Here is a 22,539-nt window from a genome sequence, read left to right as displayed (position 1 = left end):
CTCTCAGGACCTTCCTTGGGTGTGCTGAGTGTTTCGTTTCACACCTCAAGCACACCTTTGCAGTGGCTCTCCCAGCCGCGCCCTGCATGCTGATGGTTTGTGTCACATCGCCAAGAGGTCTCAGAGGACACGAACTGGATTACTCCTGGGTGAAATGAAACTGGAAGATGCCGTCTGGGATGTACGTAATGCACCCAGTGGGGAGCTAGTCTTTCCAGACATGTATGGTGTGGGTGTTGGTCATTGGCATCGACCATTTTTACCTTCACAGCTCTGCTGCTGCGCAGATGCAGCCCCTGACTCTGTGCAACCATTAAGAGAAACCCCAGGGCTGAATTTTATTTTTTAAATGCATTGCAACAATGATAGACCTTTTTTTGAGGGCCCAGGTTCCTTTCACAGCAGCCTTCTGAAGTGGGAGGCTGCATAAAAGGACACTCCCACTATTTAGCCTTAGAAAATACGCCAAATGGCATGGAGGGCTATGGAAGATCAGTGGGAGGCCTAGCAGGGACAGGCTGACGCTGGCAGAGTGTCAGCATCCCAAGTGTTGCACTGGTGGGAGACAGAAGCAACATCTCTAGTCTCTGGCATCAAGTGCTGGACACTGTGTTCTTCCCAGTGTCCAGGCAGCACCTAGAGGCCCTGTCACACATTGAGAGGGACAGACAGATGATAGGTTTCCTTTTTCTGAATGCCTCACAAAGGTTTCAGAGCCATCTCCCTTGAGCCCTGTGTTGGAGAGATTTCTTCTGGTTTGGGAAAGTGCATCCAGAGAGTTTTATATCTCATTGTGGAGGTGGAAAGACATGAAGTTTCTTAAGATGGAGACAAATCCTGTGGTGGGGGAGGCCTGTGAGTGGCACTGCCCCTGGGCTCCTCTGCCTCCCCAGGGATCAGGTCAACACTTCAGCTTTTGAGGTGCAACACTTGTGTTCCTCCTTCCTACCTTGCCAGAGGCTGCAGATGCACGTGGCACCAACTCAAGCTGGAATCATGGTGCTACTTCTGCCACTGCAAACAGCAAGGGCTGCCAATACCCAGCTACCTCTGGTACTCCCACGGCTGAAAACCTGAAGCTGTGTGCCAGTTGAATCATTGCAAGGCAGGAATTGCATATAAGGGTATGGCACTTACTGTTGAAGTTTTTTGGTGATGTTTGGGTTTTTTCCAGCATGAGAGAAATAAGCCAAGTTTTTAATATTTGCTCAAAAAAAAAAAAAGAGAAAATAGGAAAATTTGTAATAAATACATATCTAAATGAAACTTTATTTACTGTTTAAAAAATGAGAATTGGACAATGTGTTCTTAGCAAGAAGTTGTCTGCATTTCTTAAATGAACAACCTTAAGTTTGGAAAAAGATAACTGCACTTTGCTAAAACTTTGGTGCATATTAAAATATTAAAATAAGTAAGCACACTAAAATGGAGGGGAGTGGAAAGTGAAATTATAGGTTACCAATAGTATTGTTGACTTGTAAAGAAACAAAATCTTTTTCCTGCTAGAACTATGCTATAATAAAGCTACAGAAAAGCTCTTTTATCTGGAGAGTACGTATGGCATGTTGATGTCTGTTACAATATAGTTACACTAGAACAATATTAAGGAACAAAATTAATCTGCCTATGTAATAAATAGTGGAATGAGGAATTTAAATAGCCCTACACTGTATTTAAAGTAACTTATTTGGTCCACTTATTTATTGCAGGAGTAAGATTGTAACTTACAGTAATGTTTTAAAAACACCTCACATAAAGGTTCTTATCCCAAGTCTACTAGCAGTCTTGAATTCCCAATCTCTTAAGCATCCCAAATCACACAATGCGTGCCCAGACCTCTCCATGTCTCTCATCTTTACTAGGTGCAATATGGTAGCAGTGGAAACTACAGCTCATAATAATCCCACATGCTGGGGTCACCACCATTAGCGGAAGCAGAAGCAAGTGAGCTGGAGGCCAGTGATGCAGGAATAGGGTCTGTCTGTCATTTAGATGACTCAGACAGGGAGCCGAGACTGCTGATGGCCCTGACGGACCATCCTTGAACATCGGGCAGATCGCTGCTCACTTCAGGACACACCTCTCCTCACCTACTCTGAACACCCGCTTCAAAGAAACTATTTGCCAGATAAGCCAACTGGAGTATTTTTTGCTTTGTTTGGACTTCTGTTTGTTTTCTGTTTTGGCTATGTTTCCTCTTGATAAAAGCAGGCTTTGATAGGAGTGCAGCACTTAATGACACACATCTCCTGTTCCTCCCCAGCTCCCCTCTCCAGCTCGGTCTCTGTGCATCCCTTCCTCTTCTTGTTATGCTTCTGCTTCTAGTTATCTAACAACTGTTGCTCTGTTCTGTAAATTACTTTTAGCTCTGTGCCAACATCCTTTCTCTGTAGGCTCCCCAAAGGTTCAATTATCTGCCGCTTGCTCCTTCCCTTCTTTCTTCTTGTGTAATTTTCATTTTAACACTAATTACCAGCTCCACACCAAAGATACCCAACTGTCCCTAGCTTTCACCACCACGGTGGCTCCACACCCCTCTTCCTGACCTCAGCCATGCTCTGAAGCACAAACAATGACTTCATCTCAACATTCATAATCGAAATGGCTCAAAGGCAGAAGTGTTTCTAAGAGGAAGAGGCAGTCTCTGAAGACATAGTTCCCCATTATTTCCCTTTTTGGCTCCTCAGGACTGGACTTGGGCTCTAAAAGGCATTACTGATGGAGCTATCCCAGAAAAATCCCTGTCAATGATGCAGTTTAACATTACAGTAAGGAAATCAGCATGGTCCCATAATTAACAAACTATTAGCGAAAGTCGTGGTGATACAGTGGGTTTTGCAAACACAGTCCATCAGCAATGTGATTTTTGCCAATAGTTACACTGCCAACATTTGTGTGAGCTGGCCCGAGCTGGGGTTTGAGACTTCCTCTCGCTTTCACTGCTCACATGGCTATGCTCCGTCAGCTCTGACTTTGACAGCATTACGGTCACACCATTGCTCTCCTACAACTTACCTGTCTGGGTGGAAAGCCTCATTCATGATCCTGCCTTTTCACTGCATAACTCCCTTTTCACAGGTCTCAAGCCCTAGCTGTCCAGATCAAGTTAAGAGAGAAAGGGCTGCCCTTCCTTTTCTGCTGTACAAAGGACACATTTTTACACAAACTTCACCCAGTACACCTCTAGTAGCACCTCCTTGTTGTAGGTCCTGCCCCATGAATTGGCCTGAACTGCTTTCCACACTTCAGAACACTCTCTCAATATCTAGAGCACATGTTTGCACTTCGAGAAAAAATTTTTTTGTATACTTTAAGATGAGAACTTTCAAATGACTTTTCAGGCTTTAGACATTTACCATAACGAAAGATGTATCTACATGTTTGATCATTTTGCAAATTCATATTTTCAAATCTGACAAGTCTTGCCTAAATTTCCTCCTTCCCATCTTAGAAGTACCACACTGTGCTCATCATCCTTATTTCAAGAAGTTCCAAAGATGTGCCACAGGCATTTTATTGGGGAGAGTACAGAACGCAAAGCTGACCATCTCTCCCTGTGATGATACTGAGCAGACTTCTATCTACCCGAGCTAGCACTGAAGAGGAAAAAAACCTGGTTTACTGGACAGTTTAGAAATGACTCTACACTGAGATAAATGTTTACAGTGAAAAGAAGGCAATTTGATCTCAATCAATACAGGAGAATCCAGCATATCCTGGATATGTTTAACCATGGTAAATCCAGGGCTTTTTAATCAAATAGAACCCATTTCAACAATGAAACCCTTCATGTCTGCATAGTTAATCATTGTCTTGCTTGAACACTGAAACACTTCTGTATTGAAAGCCTCTCTGAGTTTTCTGAATATAACCAAATAATCTGTATTTACATGTTTTTGCACAATCTAATAGCATCATAATTCTTAAAACATACAATTTAGTCCATATAAGTGAATGGTTAACTCCACGGAGGGCTCTGTTTACAAGGCTATATTTTTGGAGCTTACCTGAAGGGCAGCTACTCTAACTCATATTCATAGATACTCTTTCTCCAAACAGTTCATTTGGTGCTAAATGGGAAATATCAGAAGTCTACCCATTCTTCTCAAATACTTCCATCATAGCAGAAATGTTTCCTGCTAGTGGGTTAAATTCCCGTTACCTCCAATGGCATGTTTCAGACAAATTCCTAAACTTTTGATGCCACATAAGAATCAAAACAAACTTTGCTTTTTGTGCCTAAATCCTATGAATACAGCAGCCAAGAAGAATCACTGCAGCTTTCACCTCTTATGCCTTCTACACTGTATCCAAGTATATTTTGATACATAATCCTAGTCCACATGCTAAAATATGTGTATACTTCTACAGCTGGACTTGGCAAATTTAAAAATAACTGTTTAGGAAGTAAAGGGGATATTTCTTACAATTCAAAGCAACTTGGGAATATAAAAGCAAAATATTGTGGAAAATTAGAAAAAAATTCTTAGCATTTCCCTTATATACAAATGGCCTATGATGTTACTTTGCATGAGGACATGACATCTTTATTAGGATTTTGACTGAGCAGGCACAAATAAATTCTAGTGTAGCAGAACTAAATGGGTTTGTGAGCTGTAAGTAAAAGTCTGAACAACATTGCTTTTTGCAAATGTGAACAGACCTACCAGAACAAAGTACACAAGGATGTTGCTCCCAGCTCAAAGTGTCTGATTACCAAAGAATTACTTCCCGGCCTACACACAGAGACATTACAATTCCAGAATATTAGGCTGCCCACAGGATCCATCCATACTGGTAAAATGTGCATGTTTCTGAATCGATACTACTACTTACATAAGCAATTTAAGTACAACCACTGCATGAAGTATATACTATACTACTATTTAGATGTATTTTGACAATGATCAGAACTGTGGCTACTGTTAATCAGCCTTTCTAAGTGCAGTCACAGTGTCAGTTAATTTGGGGATTACTGCAAGTTGTGGTATAGAAAGATCATGAGGAGATTTTAAAATTTAGTGTGTTTTTTTTTTTTTTAACCTTGTATAACCTTGCTGTGTAGGGTGAGCTGACAGCATACATTCCAATAATTAAGGCAACTACATGAGTGCTGAAAAACTACAAATATTGCATATAAATAAATCATAGGTTTAAAGCCAGAAGGAACCAATAAATGATTTCCTGTTAGTTCACATCATTATATTTCATTAAGTTCTAATATGTCAAACCCAGTAACATTAAAACAAGCTACCTTCTCCAGAGGTACAACCATTTTTTGATGTGAAAATAGAGATGGGAGAATTTTTTACCTCCACAAATAGTTTGTTATAATGAGGGGGAAAGAGCAATCTTCCTGTTAAAAATGTGTGCTTTTTTTTTTTTAATTAACTTCAGGTTCAGGCTCCTGGTTCTTGCTCAGCCTTTCTCTGCTGGGATAGAGAGGCTTTTGGTAGTTTTTCGTCTTCAAGATACACATATATTCATCAGTCGTCTTAATGTAATACAATATAGGCTCTTGCACAACCTTTTCCCTTCTGCTGAATCATCTGTGTTTCTGTGCCTTACCCAGTATTTCAACATCCTTTCTGAAATGTACGCACTCCTTCCATACCTAAATAAGGCTACACAACAATATAGTTTTCCCCTACTGCTCATTTTTCTGCTATTTATGCAAAAAACATTTTAGTATCTTGGCTCACAATAAGAACATTTGTCCAGTTCTAACCTTTAATCCTCTGTAGGATGGTCTCCATATTCCTAGAATCAGCCATTTTGTAGATCATTCAAATTCTCCTACAATACATAACCTGGCATTTAATTGTATTGAATGATGCAAGTCACACATTACTAACAAATTAGCAAAAAACCTAATCAGTCTTTGGAGTAAATGCCAATTTTTGTTTTCTGCCCCCAAACTGTGGAATAAAATTGACTAATATGGGTCGTGGAACCTCTCCCAGGAAATCCTTTTGGAAATGCCAATAATTCTTTACTCGACATCTTAAAGAGTAGTTGTCAGTGGTAGAAAACACTTGGCTTTCTAAAGCAGTTCTTGGATTGAAGGTCTACATTTGTTTTGGCAAGAGAAAACAACATTTCACATGATCACACTATCACACATAAAGAGCATGTAAAATACTTTGCAATTCCTGTGCTTGGACAAATAAAATGGATTTATGGATGAGCACTACTGCACTTCACCCACCCCCTCAATAAGAATGGTTCATAGACAAGTGACAGACTGAAAAGAAAGTTCAAGCTCCACTTGAATTTTGACACACCAGCAGATACATTAAGAATGTTGTAATTTTATTCTATTCAGTCTTTCAAGTAATAAAGAATACTGGTAAGGAAGACAGGAAATTAAACATTTACATCCTTCTTTCCCCAATACTTCCTCCCAGTCTTACAAACCTCAGTGTCAAAGCTTAGTCTTTATCCAGACACACTTCATGGCTTTCAAGTGAAGAAAATGTAATTTCATAGGCAATTCTTTAGCTTGGAAGAGTTGAAAACAAGCAGAAACTCATTTATTTCTATAGGTTCAGGAGACCTTTTTGCTAGCTTCACATCAGCTGAATTTAAGTAGATGGATCCTGCTGAATAAGTGGCTAATACTTCATTATGTAGCAATTTTCAGGAGCAGCCTTCCAAGACCTGTGATAACTGGTATCTTCAAATCAGTAGCATGTTGTTTCACATACAAACTCACTTTAATTAGCTAGACTTACCTGAGAAAGTACTAGTTTGCTAAGAAAGACTGAGACTAAATGATGGATAGCATTGTTTAATTACCTTCCTCAACTCTCCACATAGCATCAGTACCCAAGTTGTTCATGAATCAGGTTCTGAACAGTTCCACATTTGTAGCTAAACTAATCCGTGCAACACACTTTAAAACAACCTCTTCTAACTTGTAGTAGTAGTTGAGCATCCAGGTGCAGACTGGCAGCCACCCACACTAAAGTCTGTTTGTGACGAATTTGACCTCAAGAACACATACCATAAGGGACAGCAAGCCAGTCACAAAAAAGGATATACAATTGAAATGGGCCTTGACTTCCTAAGGGAATTTCCCCTCCCGCATTGCTTTAACTGGTGCTATAAAAACAACTCTTTCTCCAAATCTTCTACCTCTCCCAAACACTGAATGAGGATCTCCATGGCTGCTACCACATCCAAAAGAAACTGCCTGCTTTCAGACACTAAGTTCTTTTCAATGGGAAAGGAAATGCTGGTAGCCTATAGACTTATACTTCAGAAAGATATTATTCCGCTTCTGTCACATTCAACAAGGTAGGAAAGGTACAGTATGAGAGAGGCACTGAAATCCCTTTTCCAGCAGATATCTGCTCTCAGTCTACAAGGTGGACAAGATTTGCTGATGCAACAGTAACCTGCAGCTATAAACTGGGCTGAAGCCATGTCGTAACCCTTTTCATGACTTCATCTGTTTTCTAGAGTTGCAATGCCCTGATGTTTGTTATGAAGATCATTCTCATATAGCTAGAGTTATGTAGGAACTAGGCACTCCAATTCAGTTATGGTTCAGTAGCAGCAACGGCTGTAGCAAAAGTTGACCATGATTTGTTGGTACCTAACCATGATACTGTTTAAAGCTAAAAGGCAGATAATGTAGTGGTTAAGGAAGATATTAGATGCCTTTATTATGGGATTCCTCTGTGTGTTAGGATAAATTGGGAGGAAGGGGATGAGAAGATGACACTTGCTAGTGTAGTAATTTCCTCCCCCCCCAACATTCAAAACAAGTGTTGATGTTGCTGGTTCTTGCAGATGAGTTCTGTAAGAGGTTTACTTTTTCCACCATATTAAATCAGCCAGGTTTGTCTCAATTAGGTTAGAACCAAGCAAATGAAAGCTATTTAAAAATAGTTGTACTGTCAAGGGGAGAGTCAGATCTAATATGCTTTAGTACATACTTTTATACATGGTCTTTTTCAAATAAAATTTCCAGTTACATCCTGAAGTGCCTAAGCACCAAACCAGTAATCATTTAAACCATTTTAAAAGCTGCTTCTCACATAGAAAAAGGTCAGTCAAGCAAATTAGATCTTCAACTAGATCCTCCTGTGATTATTAACTTCATTATAACCATATATGTGGTTATAATTTGCTTCAAATAAAGGTGAAGGCCAGTATACACTGACCCCTACCACAGATATGAAGGTAAGATGAAGTCATAAGCATATTCCTGATATATCAGTCATCATGTACTTTCTATATCAGTCTTGCCAGGTGCCATCTCTCAGCTGAAACAGCAATATCATCTGGCACATTAGGAATGGCTCATGTACAATATCACAACATTAACTGCAGATTTCCTCAAGTCTTCTGTCACTGGATGCCAGGAAACAGACAGGCAGGAGCTGCTCTCACATATGACTAATTCCAGCCTAGCAATGTCCCATTCTCAAAACTAGGATGCCAGCTAATACCTCAGCTTTAGCAGACCCGTAATTCATTCTCTAATCCATAGATTTTTGCTTTTAAATTTTTTAGTTCTCCTTGAATTCTACGGGTTAGTTTGTTTCCCTGGCGGATCTCATGTAGAATTGCAAGATCCTGGTCTGGTCCAATATTCAGAGTCACCTAAAAAGGAGAAGAAATACAGATTAACAAAGCTGTTTGAGATACAACTTGGAGAGTATTAAGATGAGGATAGGAGAGAGAGCGAGCACTCTAAAGGAAACCTGCTGTAGGTCTCCTTTATCTCCTTTAGGGGATACTTAATCTAGTATCACTAGGCTAATGCATATCACCAATAGAAAGGTGCTCCAGAACCAAAAATAAAGAACAAAGCTTTACTACATTTTGGTGTTATATTACTGGCAAGGAAGAAATCTGGATAGAACGTAATCAAGTTTACCCATAACCTGCTGAGTCCTTTCTAATTCCTGTATTATTTAGAGACCCACAAAAAGAGGCAAGTTTAAATATTTAGAACTAGATAAACGTTAGTTAAGTACCTCAACCTGATATGATGACATTTTGTCATCTTTTGCTGCTAGAACTAGAGGTGTTTTAACTACTGTGGCCAACCTGCTGCCTTCTGAACTGCACAGGATTCAAGAGCAGTTCAAGTACAACGCCTAGTCTCAGGTCATGACATATGGCCCATACTGAGCGGAACAAAGTCTGCTGGTTACTCAGAATTCCCTACGGCAAGCTAGCCAGGGCTGCCATTTCCTGTCACCCTGGCAGTGTAGCCTTGGAAACTGCTCTCAAACCCCTCTTTTCTCTCCACCCTTTAGAGTGTCTCATTGTCATCATGTAGTTCTTGGTCAAAGATTTTAATAAGCAAATCAGAAAATTTAGTCATCTGTAGTAATTTTGTCCTCAAGTGATGAGAAAGATTTGAAGATCATGCTAAAGACTTCTAGCAAGTATTTTGTTCCTCTGCCCTCTTGTGGTTATAAGTGTGCACACCCACAGTTACAAAACACACAGGTCTGTAGTGGAGGTACGGCAGGCAATTTCTTCCCCGTTCACATATGCTCTTTAGTCCTTAAAGAATTAAAAACTCACAGCCCAACAAAAAATAATTAAAAAAAAAAATCGAAGCCTTTAGTGAAGACACATGTATTAGTCTAAGTAAACTGAACTGTGCACCAAAGTATAGAAAACAAGTGAATTGGTGGTACTGCCAGACTCGTGAAGGAGCGTCAGTTGGACAAAAGCTATGCCTAGATCATCCTCTCATGCATATATTGGATAAATATCTCAACCTAAACTCCAAGCAACATCAAGGCTGTGGGTCCCCTTCTAAGCTGTTCCAATGTTCATCTACATATCTGGAAGCTTCTACAGAGTATGCAGCTTCAACTTCCAGCCATTGCTTCTGCAGTGATTTTTGCAGTTACAAATAAGATATTAACAAAGGAATAAATAGAATATTCACAACACTTAAGTCAATGATCTACCTTTTACTGGAGCAAAACCAAACATTATGGCCCCCAGAAAGAAAACTAGTAATTTTCTTTGCAGGATTTACTTCTGAAAAACTACTTCACTGCCTTGCAATTTTGAGACAGCTGAGTGAGCTACAGGTATCAGATAAGAACTTTCAGAGTTGCAACAGAAATACACAGCTAATGTATAATTGGAACAGTTCTTGACAAGCTTTATGCCTGACTGATTAACAAAGACAAAACTTTTTTGCTTCATAAAATATGTAGAAGTGCAAGTTTTGTCAAATATGAATATCTAAAGGAGAACTTGAAGAAATTACTTCCTTAACTCTAGGGAAATAATGCATTTAAATACGGAGAATACACCTATATAGGGTAAACCCATAGTAAGTCTGACTCAGAAATGCTTAGCTGTTACCTTAAAAAGCTGCTTCTCTACATCTTTCAGCTTCTGCCGAAGCTGTTTAATGTCATTCTTGAAGCCTTCCACTTCCATATTACGACGTTTTTCCAAGGCCTCATATCGCTCAGTCATCAGCTTCAGGCGCTTCCCCATCTTTTCTGAGCGTGCCTATGGAGATAAAAACTCAATAAGGTATGCAAAATAAACGCTGCAAGATCATCACATAGCTAGCAGATGATTACAGACTAATTACCTTAAAGAGTTCTCTGCCAACGTCTCTCTCCTCACAAATCCTAGCCAGCTCACCTTCCAGGGTGACACACTGCTCTCTATACATGTTTGACAGGCGCTGTTCCTGCTGTAGCTGTTCTTTCAGTGACTAGGATATAGGAGGAACAGAAAGAATCAACTCAAAGCCAGTGCTCACATGTCCTCTGCTCTGGAAAAGCAAGTGTGATAGATTGACAATATGAAAGGCAAATAAAAATGATCAGTTGGTGCTACAGCTAATGAAATAACTAGGTAAGAACAATACTCTTAACACCACTTCCATTACCAAAACCTTTTAATTAGGTTATCAGTTTTGCATGACTGCTCATCATCAGTTAAAGAACTCTCTCCTCTTCTCTTTAAAAGGAATATTCAACTAATGCTGTAATTCCCCTTTTCACAGCTGCTTGCCCAGTACTGCATTTCAGCAGCATCTACATTCAGTGTTAGATGAAAACAATTCCCTACTGCCTGTTACCCACTTCAGATCTTCTAACTTCTCACTGGAGGTATACTAGAAGGCGAAAAAAATCCCGACTACTGTAGAAGAGCTGGGGGACATGAACTGAGAGGACTTACGCTACCAAATCCACACCAAGAAAGATATCGACACTATGTTCTAAGGCCATTAGCTGAGAGCATTTACATTAAAAGAAAGGTGTGTGCAACAAGCAGTTTAAGAACTGTTGGCCCACATATCAGCTGGCTTGTAGAAGTAAGGATTTGTTCTGGACATAGAAGAAACTGACAGTGAAGTGCTACCATAAATCCCAACTATACATTTTCTCTGGAATTTGTAAGCAATGATGATTTTGAGGCAGGAGAGGGTTTTTTTACATTAGTGCCAACAACAATGTAACATGGCAAGCCAGTACAACTTTGAAACAGCTGCTAGCTACTACCTATCTTGACAAAACCCAGATGCTTGCAATTTTCCAGTCAAAAATTGTTAAAGAGCCTCTACCTAGGACAAAAAAATTACCTTTATTTCTCTGCTGTGGGGCTTCCAAGCTCCATTATCTGCTTGAAGCATCTTCTTGGTATCTCCCTGCTTCTTCTCTCTTCCTGGCTCCCTGCTGATAATAAGCTGATCCATATCTTTGTCAAGTTTCCTCATCAGACTGTCCTTCTCTGCCATCCATGCTTTCTCATTGGCTCGGGCATCAAACTTGAGCTGGAGAAAGTCACGGGTACTCTCATATAAGAGATTTTGGGTCTTATGGAGTCTGTAAAAAGGGATCCGAGTGGAGTTAACTACCTTCCTAGTTCCTACATTTATTATATATTATTATTGCAAATTGGAAGAAGCATGGAAGTAAAAGATAGGTGCTTTCCTAGCAAGTTTAGCTCTTCTCATCTAATGAAAGAATTTATATTCTTCCAGTGTGAAATAGGATTTTTAATATGTAGGTCATTCCATCTTCTTCCACACACACTACCAGATGGCTGCATAATTTGCTTTTCTGCGTGCTGCAAGAAGCAACATACTGAAAGCCAAAATATTTCTATTGTTCCCCTCTCTTCTCATCTCATGACTACACCATGGTCTTTCTCTCATACTCACTTATCTGTTATAGTTTTGATCTTGTCCTTGTCCCTCTGATGCTGGACCTGGGCTTCCTCCATGTGAATCCGCCTGTCCTCTAGTAGTGCTTCAACCTGTTCCTTGGATAATCGTGTCTGTTCTTCTATCTGAGCTTGCAGGGCCTCCACCTGAATAAGCAAAGACATTACTAAATAAGACCTCACAGTAGCTCTGATCATGTCATTGCAAGTCTCTCAAATTCCAAGATACAGATCAAAGACTCTACCCAATAATACCTTTGAGAGTTCTAATTTCTGAAATTTTAATTTTGTTTTAATGCTAAGTATTTCAAACAACTAAAACATTTTAAGAAAAAAATCATACAATCGTCAAGACATAGATTGAAGATATCGGAAAGATTTAAATTGCACACAGGATGTGACAAATCCTGTGAAATATGCAGAGACATGTCTGTCCCTATGCTACCATCTTCCAATGAAATGGTGATATAAAAATACCTAAATTCTAGAAAGGCAGCAAGCGTGCATATCTTGAACAAAAGAAATTACTCAACCAGAATTAATTACTAAATGTTAACAAGATAATGAGTGAAGGAGTGGGACGCAAAGAATCTTGATCTAGGGCACATAGTCAGGGAGACAAATACGAACAAGTAATTGAAAAATGTGCATCTGGCCTATCTGAAGAAACTTGGTGCATATTGAGATCGCTTATTTTTATGACAATTTTGTATGATGCTTTTGCTCCAGAATAAATGTTGTTAGACAGCTAACTGGCCACTAGGTTAATCACCACTGCCCTTGAACACATAATAATAAATAAATAAATACATCTATCTGCTGTACAAGTTTGCTCTTAAATTTGCTTCTCCTGACTCATCCTTCCTTGTGCATTACATACAGCTTCTGGTATCTTCCTTAATTCACGATTCTGTATATTTTACCTTTCATTTTGTCATGCTATCTACACCCTGCTTTTCACGGAAGTCTAGTAAAGGGAACATTTCATTGCACTAGTGCATCTTATCAGGGCTGCCTAATTCCATCTCAGACACATTGCTTTTCTTAGACTTACACAAAATACCCAACCCTGCAGGTCTTCTGTGGGTTTAATAAAAATTCATAGCCACAACCAAATTATGGGAGATATCAATTACACATTCTATATTTAAGGGCAACACATTTCAGTTGACATTCGTGGAACATCTGCTTATGTAAAGCTTCCAGAATCAGACCTAAGTTCTTAAATCTAAGCCTACATTCATCACAAAGAAACAGCTACGTAAACAGACAAAAAGTAGAAAACCATAGTATGATGTGGGAACTCATAAAATTGCTATGTCTACATCTTACCTAAGCAGGCAGCATATTTGTCTATCATAATTTCCTGGACAGCCAGGAATTACGTCATCAGTTAGAAAATGTTTTTACCTGAAGTAGAAGTGCTTGATTATCTCTCTGATATCTCTCAGGACTTCCTGGTTTCTTTCCTTTTACTGATGGTTTTGAAGTGCTCCTCTTGCTGCCTACTGCAGAAATTTAACAGAAGTAGAAAAGGGTTTTCCAATCTCCCCACAGTACTTTTCCAAACATGAAATATTGTATATTTTGGCAGGCCTGCAAGCCACTGCTACAGTCATAAGGACTTCTAGGAGGACTAGTTGAAAGAAAAGAGTTTCAGAATTTATGGTGTTTGCATACCTTTATCCCACACTATCACACCGCAATATTTAGCGACCTACTAATTCTCTTAGCATATATAGAAAGCAAACTTAACAAATTTTCTTAAAGAAATGATGAATAGGCAGATGACACAGCTGCACAAGCATCAAGCCTTGAATGAGTTTTGAGCTTGTTTGCTAATTTCAGTTAATTTGGAAGAGGCAGTTCTTTCAAAAGAGAAAATCAGTAAATAGGCATACAGAACCACCCTCCTGTCTACACTAAATGCATGCAGAACCTCACACCTTGGAAAGGCTGTGGCTAACAGTGCCTGTCCAGCTGGTACCTGCACAGTTCCAGAGCAGCCATTCCACAGTCATACCAGCCTCTTCCTTAGCTGAGCAGATCATGGACACAAAAGCCAGCTTAGGTTATTTTAAAAGATTTTGAACAGAAGCCAAGAGTAATGCATGTGTATGTATGTACACGTGGATACATTCAGGGAACTTAGTGGAGGTATATCAAAGTATTCAGAGTCAAGAATTATTTTTGTATACTCGACGCAAATACACAGAGAAACGAGTGTCAACAGCTGAGTTGCTGTTAATCAGCTTGGTGTGGTACCTGTTCTAGAAGTATCATTTTGTTCATGTGACTCTCTGGATTTAGCTGGCCTTTGCAGAACAGTAACCTGTAGAAACAAGATTAGGTATCTGTGGTGAACATCTGACTTCTACAAAGTTGCAGTGGTTAAGAACAAATATCAAAGAGTAAAATGAGATATCCAAAAGAACAGCATTACCTTATGTCTACCACAGGACAAGGAAGACATTCACAAGTGTAATGTCCATGTTGAAAAGTTTCTTTATCATGGCTGAGTTTTGCCATTTCTGCCTCTATTTTTTTTTTTCACTGAAACTGGAAAGTAATCCTGCCTTTGCTGGCTTCATTAGGATGAAAATCAGCACCCTCAGCAGGAAAAGGAGCATTTTGAGGACAGAGAGGAGAAGAGGAAGGTGAAGATGAAGATTATGTTATTTCCTTCTTTCATACTCCTCCTTGCCTTAGCAAGGTAGAACATGAAGCTTGATTTATCAGCATATTCACTCAAGCTACTGAACAAGCCTGGGACAAAAAGCGAACCAATAAAACTATTTAAACAACTCAACTGCTGAACTGAAACTCACTTAACAAAAAGAGGAGGCCATGAGGGAGCACGTTATAACCCCAATGCTTGTGTTGAAGTTGATGCTATATAATAGGTCTAATTTTAGAGCTACTCTGTATCAGGGAATTTCAAAGCTTCTGCGAAATTTTTGAACTGCTTGAGCAGTGCAGAGCAACCACAAATGGTTGATGCAGCATATTTCAGCCTTTTTCTGCACCTTATTCCAAGATAAATCCTATATTCCATCAGTCTCTGAATGTTCGAATCATTCCCGATTTGTGACTTCCTTTAGTAGGTTCAACTATGCTGCAGTTCATATGCACTGTCATTTAATCAATTTGACATTATTTCTGAAACATGCAATACCATATTACGTAGAGGGGATGGCTCTTCTGCAGTCTCCTGCCCAGCAAACTGCTGCATTAACCTCAACACTGCTTTATTGTTTATTGAGGCCCTAAGAGATAGGCACTCTGAGATAGCTGATCATCAAACACCACACCTGGTCATTTTCTGCAGTTCCTTTTTTCTCTTTCTCTTTGAGGTGTTCTCTCCAACTTCTCAATGACAATTTGCCAAATGGTTTCAGACTCCTATCTGAGATTTAGGAGGCTGATCAGGAGGTATGTTTTGAAGACACAAGGGACTGATGCTAAGAGGACCTGCTTCCAGTGTGCTTGTTCCTATTTGTCTGTCAGCAGCTATACTAAAACCTGATGTTGCTACAGAGCTAGTCCCTTCTGCTTTGGGCTCATTTAGCAACTTTTGACTTACAGGACAGATCTGGTCTGTGGTCAGCCTCTGGGGTACAGATCTTCATGCTACAATTAAAAGCAGAGTTCTACAGAAAAATGGAACTTGCCTTATGTGGAGGCTCCTTATGAAAATACATAACTTCTCCTTCGTCTGTTCCCACTAAAGCCAGGAGATGTTGAATTTTTTTTCTATCCTCCAGTTCCCTGTAATTCAAAGAAAGTGGTCAGCGTGTTATTTTTTTAAAGTACATCAAGACATTGTGACATACTATCCTTCTAATTCACTCATTAATGCAAGTTCCAAACTGTTGAAGTTCTTGAGAACACTGCTTTAAAAACACACTCCCAAAGACATTGCTGATGTAGTAACAAAACCACTGATTCTGCTGGCACTGGAGAGCAATCTCTTAAAGTATGTCTTTACTACATAGGCTGATATAGCCATAGCACATAGTGGTAAAGAATTTGCATTCTAGAGTTATGAACTCTGGTTATAAAATCCTTTATAAAAATCTGGTGTATACAAAATCCTTTCAGATACTTAATTCAGTAGATTGTAACTGTTCACTGGTTTTAAAGCAAACTACATTAAGGGCTGTATCAGACTTTTCATCACTCTTGAGAAGTGACAAAGTACACCAACACATGTTTTGACAAGTTCTTAAAACTTTAATAGAAAACTTGATATTATCACCCACAAATATTCTGAAGAATGCATGGAACTACTTTGCCACTGGCAGCTAGTCTGATACAGCAGGTTATATTCCTGTTCACCAACTAAATGTCATTAAATAGGAGTGGCTGTCAATATGATCTCATAGAGTGAGGGGAGACTTTGCTTTGGTCTCTATTTTCTATTTGAGCTTAAATTTTTTTAGGGCTGAGGGAGGAAGTTTTGCCAGGCAGGTACAAGGTCTGTGTATTGGGTTTGTGTGGCAAGGTTTCGGCAGCAGGAAGCTACAGGGATGGCTTTTGTGAGAAGACGCCAGAAGTTTCCCCTGTGTCCAACAGAGCCAATGCCAGACAGCTCCAAGATGAACCCACCATTGGCCAAAGTTGAGCCCATCAGCGATGGTAGTAGCACCTCTGTGGTAACATATTTAAGAACAGGAAAAAACTGCACAGCAGCAGCCAGAAGGGAGTGAGAATATGTGAGATACAACTCTGCAGACAGCAAGGTCATGGAAGGAGGGGGAGGAGGTGCTCCAGGTGGCAGAGCAGATATTCCCCTACAGCCTGTGGGGCAGCCCATGGTGAGGCAGGCTGTGCCCCTGCACCCATGGAAGTTAACGGTGTAGCAGATCTCCACCTGCAGCCCATGGAGGGACCCCACATCAGAGCAGGTGGATGCCCAAAGGAGACTGTGACCCCATGGGGGATCCATGCTGGAGCAGTCTGTTCCTGAAGGACCACAACCTGTGTTAAGGACACATGGAAAGGACTCACACTTGAGCAGTTCATGAAGAACTGCAGCCCATGGGAAGGACTCATGTTAGTGGAGGACTGTCTCCCATGTGAGGGACCCCACGCTGGAGCAGAGGAAGAGAGCAAGGAGGAAGGAGCAGCAGAGACAACATATGATGAACTGACCGCAACGTCCACTCCCTGTCCCCCTGTGCTGCTCAAGGGTAGGAGGCAGAAAATTTGGGAGTGAAGTTGAGTCCGGGAAGAAGGGAGGAGGGGGGGGGGAAGTTGTTTTAAGATTTGTTTTTATTTCTCATTATCCTACTCTGATTTGATTGGTAATAAATTAATTTCCCAAGATGAGTCTGTTTTGCCCATGATGGTAATTGGTGAGTGACCTCCCTGTCCTTATCTCGACCCACAAGTCTTTAATTGCATTTTTCTTCCCTGTCCAGCTGAGGAGGAGAGTGATAGAGAAGCTTGGTGGGCACCTGGCATCCAGCCAAGGTCAACCCACCACAGTCTGCTTAAATCAGAACCTCCGCATTCAAACTGGCAACTCACAATTCAAATCTGAATCTATGATCAACTTCTGCTCTTCCTTCTACTAACAGAATAAGAGGCATAATAAGTGGAAACATATTTAGCAGCCCAACAGATTGCATTCCACCTCCAAGACTGGTACTATTTCATAGGAGCCCTCTCTGGAAAGCGTGGCATAATTGCTTCTTTGAAGACTCCAGATCTGGGTAAGAACTAGAACATAATGCATGCAATTGCTACTGCCAGTGAGCCGGCCCACCAACTAAGACAGCACACCTGATTTTCAGCCGGTCATTCTCTGAGTAAAGACGAAGGACATGCTCCCTCTCCTGGAAGAGGTAGACTTGCATATCACTCAAAGCCTTTTGCAACTCCACAATCTCCTCTTCTCGCTGATGAACCTCCCATTGCAATTTGTGCTAGGTAGAGAGAATGAGGTACTTTAAATGATACAGAGCATTGAGCAACACTTACAAAATTCAGACTGCTTGTGCTCTGAGCCTGTAACTAACTGGTATAGAACAACTACCAGGTCAAGTGAATTATTTTTTTCTCTTACAAAATTTGACCAGATGAGGGCAGTATTGGAAAAATTGTTAAAAAAATGTTTTCACAGGGAGTTCAGAACCCTGAGAATCATTGTCACTATACAAGTCTTCTAAGGCCTAAGCTAGGGTCTCCTGTTCCCAGTGGTTGCACTTCTGCACTATGGCACAGGTATGGGGAGTCTGACATCAACAAAAAACTAGCAAAGCCTCTGGACTAGCATTGCTCTTAAAAGAAATTAATAAAGAATAAACATTAAAATATCCATATGGTTTAGTAGTGAGAAATCTGGCTAGTTACTAAGTTTCATTAGTGATTTTCCACCTGGTGTTCCACCTGTGGTTTTTTTTAGAAAACCATTCCCACAGGAGAAAAGGCACTATTTTGGAACCTGCCCCTCTTTTTCACATATGTTGAATGAAAATAACATGTACACCGCATATTTCCCAAGGATTTTTGGGCTGCTTCAAGCATGACAAATACTTATAAAGGGACCTCAATCACTTCAGAGATGATCATTGTATTCCCAAAGGGTCATTCACAATTAAAAGATGACTGCTAGACAGATGTATGCTGTAAGGCCTATCAAGAGAACTAAATATTGTACAGATACTCTGTAAGCTTTCTTCCTCTCAAAAGGCAAAGGTTTTTACATTTTGAAGTCTCTTTTAAATTTGCATTTATTTGCCAAGTAGTATACTGCTTAATAGCCTACAGCCAAGCTTATGAATTCCACTGCAGTAAATACAAGTTGTATCTGTATCTCAAAGCCCACTACATTTGGACAAAAGAACATTCATTCTTCACTATGACAAACAAGGGAAAGAAGTTGGACAACATGGAAATCAAACATCTAAACTCAGGCTTTAATTTTAGAACCACAGAAACAACCAACCCACTGTGAAGATATAACCAAACTACTGTAACTTAAGAATAGAAGAATATCCTACATGAATGTTTCTGTTTGCTTTGACAAACAGCTCAGACAGCTAGATTTTACAATCAAACCCTGAAACCTACTTATTTTTTCTTAGCTCAATTCTACCACATTATTGGTAAATCTTAATACCATCTGTGCTTTCAGCTGAAGAAAAAATATTGTTTGTGTAAGGATACTTAGCCCATCATCATTCAAAAACTCTTTTCCTAACCTGCTCATCATATGTTTCTTTGTATCTCTCCAGCCTTTTTACCAAATCCTCATGTTCCTCATCAAAGTCAGCAATCTTCTTGCGGTAGTATTCCAGCAGCTCCCGGGAGGGACGGAGACAGGCCAAGCGCTCATTGATTGAAGGGAGAGGAGTAAAGTCCTCCTGACCTGGAGACTGAGAACTAGCATATCTGGATGAGACATGGGGGGTTGCCAGCCTAGACAGAAACAGTTTCTAATGACATATAAGCTTCAGGCAATAAAATTAAAAAACTTTAAAAAATAGTTAAAAATAGATTTTCAATTTTAACACAGGTTCCATTTCAAAAACAGATTATCTTGTCTGTGCTCCAGGTATTAACAGGAGATCACAATATTGAGGAGAACCAGAAGCTCTGATACAGAACAGGTTGCAGGCTTTACTGTGTGGTGGACATGGAACCAACTGATGGAAAAGGGAGAAAGAAAAATGTTATGGAAAGTCTCATAGGTTATTTTGGAAGGGTGAACCTGAAAGGAAGAGGAAGAAAGAAAAGAACGGTAACGAAGAAGACAAAAAGTCCATTGTTGTGCAATTAGAAGCATCAGCAACTGTAAGAGAAACAGGAAGACATAATCTGTGACAATCACTATCTGATATCCAGAGAGAAAAACCTATCTAACGAAAGACTGTTGATTAAAGACAATAATTCAAGTTAGCTGATGCACAAGTCACCATAATTCAAAGTGTAGGTCTAAAAATCTACATGCTTTCCTTTTTGGTGTACTTAATGTCTTAACCACATAGCTTGTCCACCCTTGATAGTGAAATAGAAGCTTCCAAGTTCTTGAATCTTATGTTGAGGTACTAGATGGCAATCATGTCAATATTACATAAATCAAATCAAAATGGATGTATGATTACGTATCTGATTTCTTTTAAGCAATGCTTGCTGCATTCAAGCATTTAATCTGCTCAAACAGGCATGAAATTTGCAGAGCGCTGCACACAAATTTCAAAATTCTCTTGCAAACTTTTAATTATGTTGATCTGACACTTTCTTTTAATGATACCATGAATGACACAGTTAAAGCTATTAAGCTTCTTTATTAAAGACCTACTTAACAAAAAAATACAGCCCAGAATCTGATTCCGGAGCCAGTGTCAGAACTTTGATCATAAAGTGATCTGGCACGTGACACCGAGGCAGTGACCTTTATGGAGCAGCTCACCAAAGCTGCTTAGCTCAGAACCCCTGTGTTACAGCCATGAAAGCGTGCCAAGCTCCCTAATTCCTGGCACTGCAGAAAAGTATTAAAAACGCAATAATATGATTATTTCATGTAGGAACTTTCCCACCAGCTGTGCTCAGAAATGCCTTAAACACCACGCTTAGAAAAATAAACAACAGCGACAGAAGAAAAAACGTAACATAAGCACACTTTATTTACCGAGCTAAAGAAGAGTAGAAATGGAAAGGCGCAGAGATAAGGGATCACATTAGGTACAAAGCGAACAAAACGTTAAGCCTGGCTACGGGACAGAGAGAGGAGAGCTCCGGGGCCAGAGCCCGCCGAGCGGTTTCGGCGCGGGGCGCCCATGGAGGCAGCCCCCACACTACCTTCTGGAGCGAGGGGAGTCCGTCGCGCTCATGGCGCCCTGCGGAGGGGCCGGGCTCACCGCGGGCAGAAGCTTCGGCCCCGGGTACCGCGGGAGGCTGCCGGAGGCACGGGTGCTCGGCAGAAGCAGGAACTAGGGCACGCCGCAGGCCCCACTGAGGACGGCCGCAGCCGCACGGAAAAGCCCCCGGGGCGCCCTGCCAAACAACCCAGGGACAAGCTCCCGAGACGGCGCGGGATGAGGCCGGTAACACCCGCTTACGGCCGCCGCGAGAGGCCCCGAACGGCAAAATAACCGCCACAACGGCCCCTCCGCCACTGACACGGCGAGACGGCCCGCCGCCCGCCGCGCCCCCAATCACAGGCGGCCGGCCATGCCGCGCCGAGCGCCCCTGCCAATCAGCGCTCGCGACACGGCCGCGGAGCTCTCGCGCGGCGCGCCTGGGAGTTGGGGTCCTCGGGCCGCCGGCGGGGGTGGGCACTGCGCGTGCGCGGCCGGCGGGGGGCGGGGCAGCGGTGGCTGCGCTGCTCCTCGGCCGTCCCACCAGCGCGGCGCGGGGGGCGTATTTGAGGAAGGAGCACCGCTTCTCTTAAAGCAGTTAAATCTGTTGTACGAGGGGCTGAAGTCTCTTCTCAGGGAAGCGGTAAATACTTCCAGATGACCAAGATGAATAAAGCTTCACGTGGGGTACATAAGCTCCAGCGTAGCTAAGTGTTTCAGAGGCCAGCAGCCCCCCAAGTGGAGGAGGTAACGGGTAAAAGCACAAAATTATGTTTCAAAAAGGGCGTTTGCAGAACTGGTGAAATTAAAAAACGCCCCTTCACAGACAATTTGGGATTTTTAGCTTTTTATTATATTACGAAAACCTGCGCTCTTCTGGAGCACTCCGCTAGCCCAAACATTAACACAAAGCCAAAACAACCTTGAGCAGTCTAGACGGAAATCAGCAAAAGACTGGTTCTCAAAACAAAGCTTTTGCATGGATTCTAGAACAGAGTTTTTTCCTCTAGTACTCCTGGCTAAATCACAGCTTATCTCAGAAACTGGGTACGTTGGTGATTCTGCTGTTGGGAATAGAGTACATGTACATGCACATAGACATTTCCTCAAAAGAATCTAGTACAGCTCATCAGAAGAGAGATACAACCAAATAATAAAAGAAAATAATGGCAAGAAGATGTAGAAATACAATTTCTAGGTATTGGTAAGGAGACATCTGCACTCCACATGCTTTTACAGTCATAAAAGTATCAGGCATCCATGTCAGGATCCCTCTGCAAAAGACATTGTAACAACACAATAACCATTGATGAATTCACTCAGTGTTCTATGATCTGTTTCCTCTTACCTATAACTTGTCAAAATTAACCATTTGCATTGGAGGCATTTGCTTCCCGTATGTAAAATGAAGGCAACACCTCTTCAATCTATCAGGGAGCAATGCAGACAAATTTATGTCTGAAGCAGATCTTGTAAGCCTCATGGTAACAGGAGGGGGAAATTAACTTTTTCTCTGGCTGAAATAGTACACCAGGACCAAGGCTGGAATAAACAATAAGAA

The 22,539-nt window shown here is 40.9% G+C and overlaps 1 protein-coding gene across 2 annotated transcripts; it reads right to left on the bottom strand.

Annotated features, from left to right (window-relative positions):
- Positions 1-6,332: 6,332 nt before the first annotated feature.
- CCDC77 (coiled-coil domain containing 77) lies at positions 6,333-21,356 on the bottom strand. Of its 2 annotated transcripts, none has more exons than XM_074902119.1 (11): positions 20,980-21,356; positions 19,380-19,596; positions 17,959-18,101; positions 15,843-15,939; positions 14,437-14,503; positions 13,582-13,679; positions 12,170-12,318; positions 11,588-11,831; positions 10,589-10,714; positions 10,351-10,503; positions 6,333-8,613 (listed from the first exon to the last, which is right to left on the bottom strand). In XM_074902119.1, exons 1-11 carry the CDS (start codon positions 21,009-21,011, stop codon positions 8,467-8,469), a joined length of 1,473 nt encoding a protein of 490 aa, XP_074758220.1. In that variant the 5' UTR covers positions 21,012-21,356; the 3' UTR covers positions 6,333-8,466. The 2 variants fall into 2 exon arrangements, with proteins under 2 accessions (XP_074758220.1, XP_074758221.1); XM_074902120.1 differs by having other exon boundaries at positions 13,582-13,676.
- Positions 21,357-22,539: the final 1,183 nt, after the last annotated feature.

This window comes from Athene noctua, chromosome 3, assembly GCF_965140245.1.
Source record: "Athene noctua chromosome 3, bAthNoc1.hap1.1, whole genome shotgun sequence".
Taxonomy (NCBI): Eukaryota; Metazoa; Chordata; class Aves; order Strigiformes; family Strigidae; genus Athene; species Athene noctua.
Note: the sequence above shows the minus strand (reverse complement) of the source record. Positions and strands in the feature narration are given on the sequence as shown.

Bases quoted from the DNA above. Each gene is read 5' to 3' on its own strand.
- CCDC77 (XM_074902119.1), bottom strand. From the start codon at position 21,011: ATGAGCGCGACGGACTCCCCTCGCTCCAGAAG. The intron at 14,504-15,842 runs GCAAGTTCCATT...TTGTTTCTACAG, and splicing joins ATAAGGAGCCTCCACATAAG to GTTACTGTTCTGCAAAGGCC. The intron at 11,832-12,169 runs GTGAGTATGAGA...CCCTTTTTACAG, and splicing joins ATCAAAACTATAACAGATAA to ACTCCATAAGACCCAAAATC.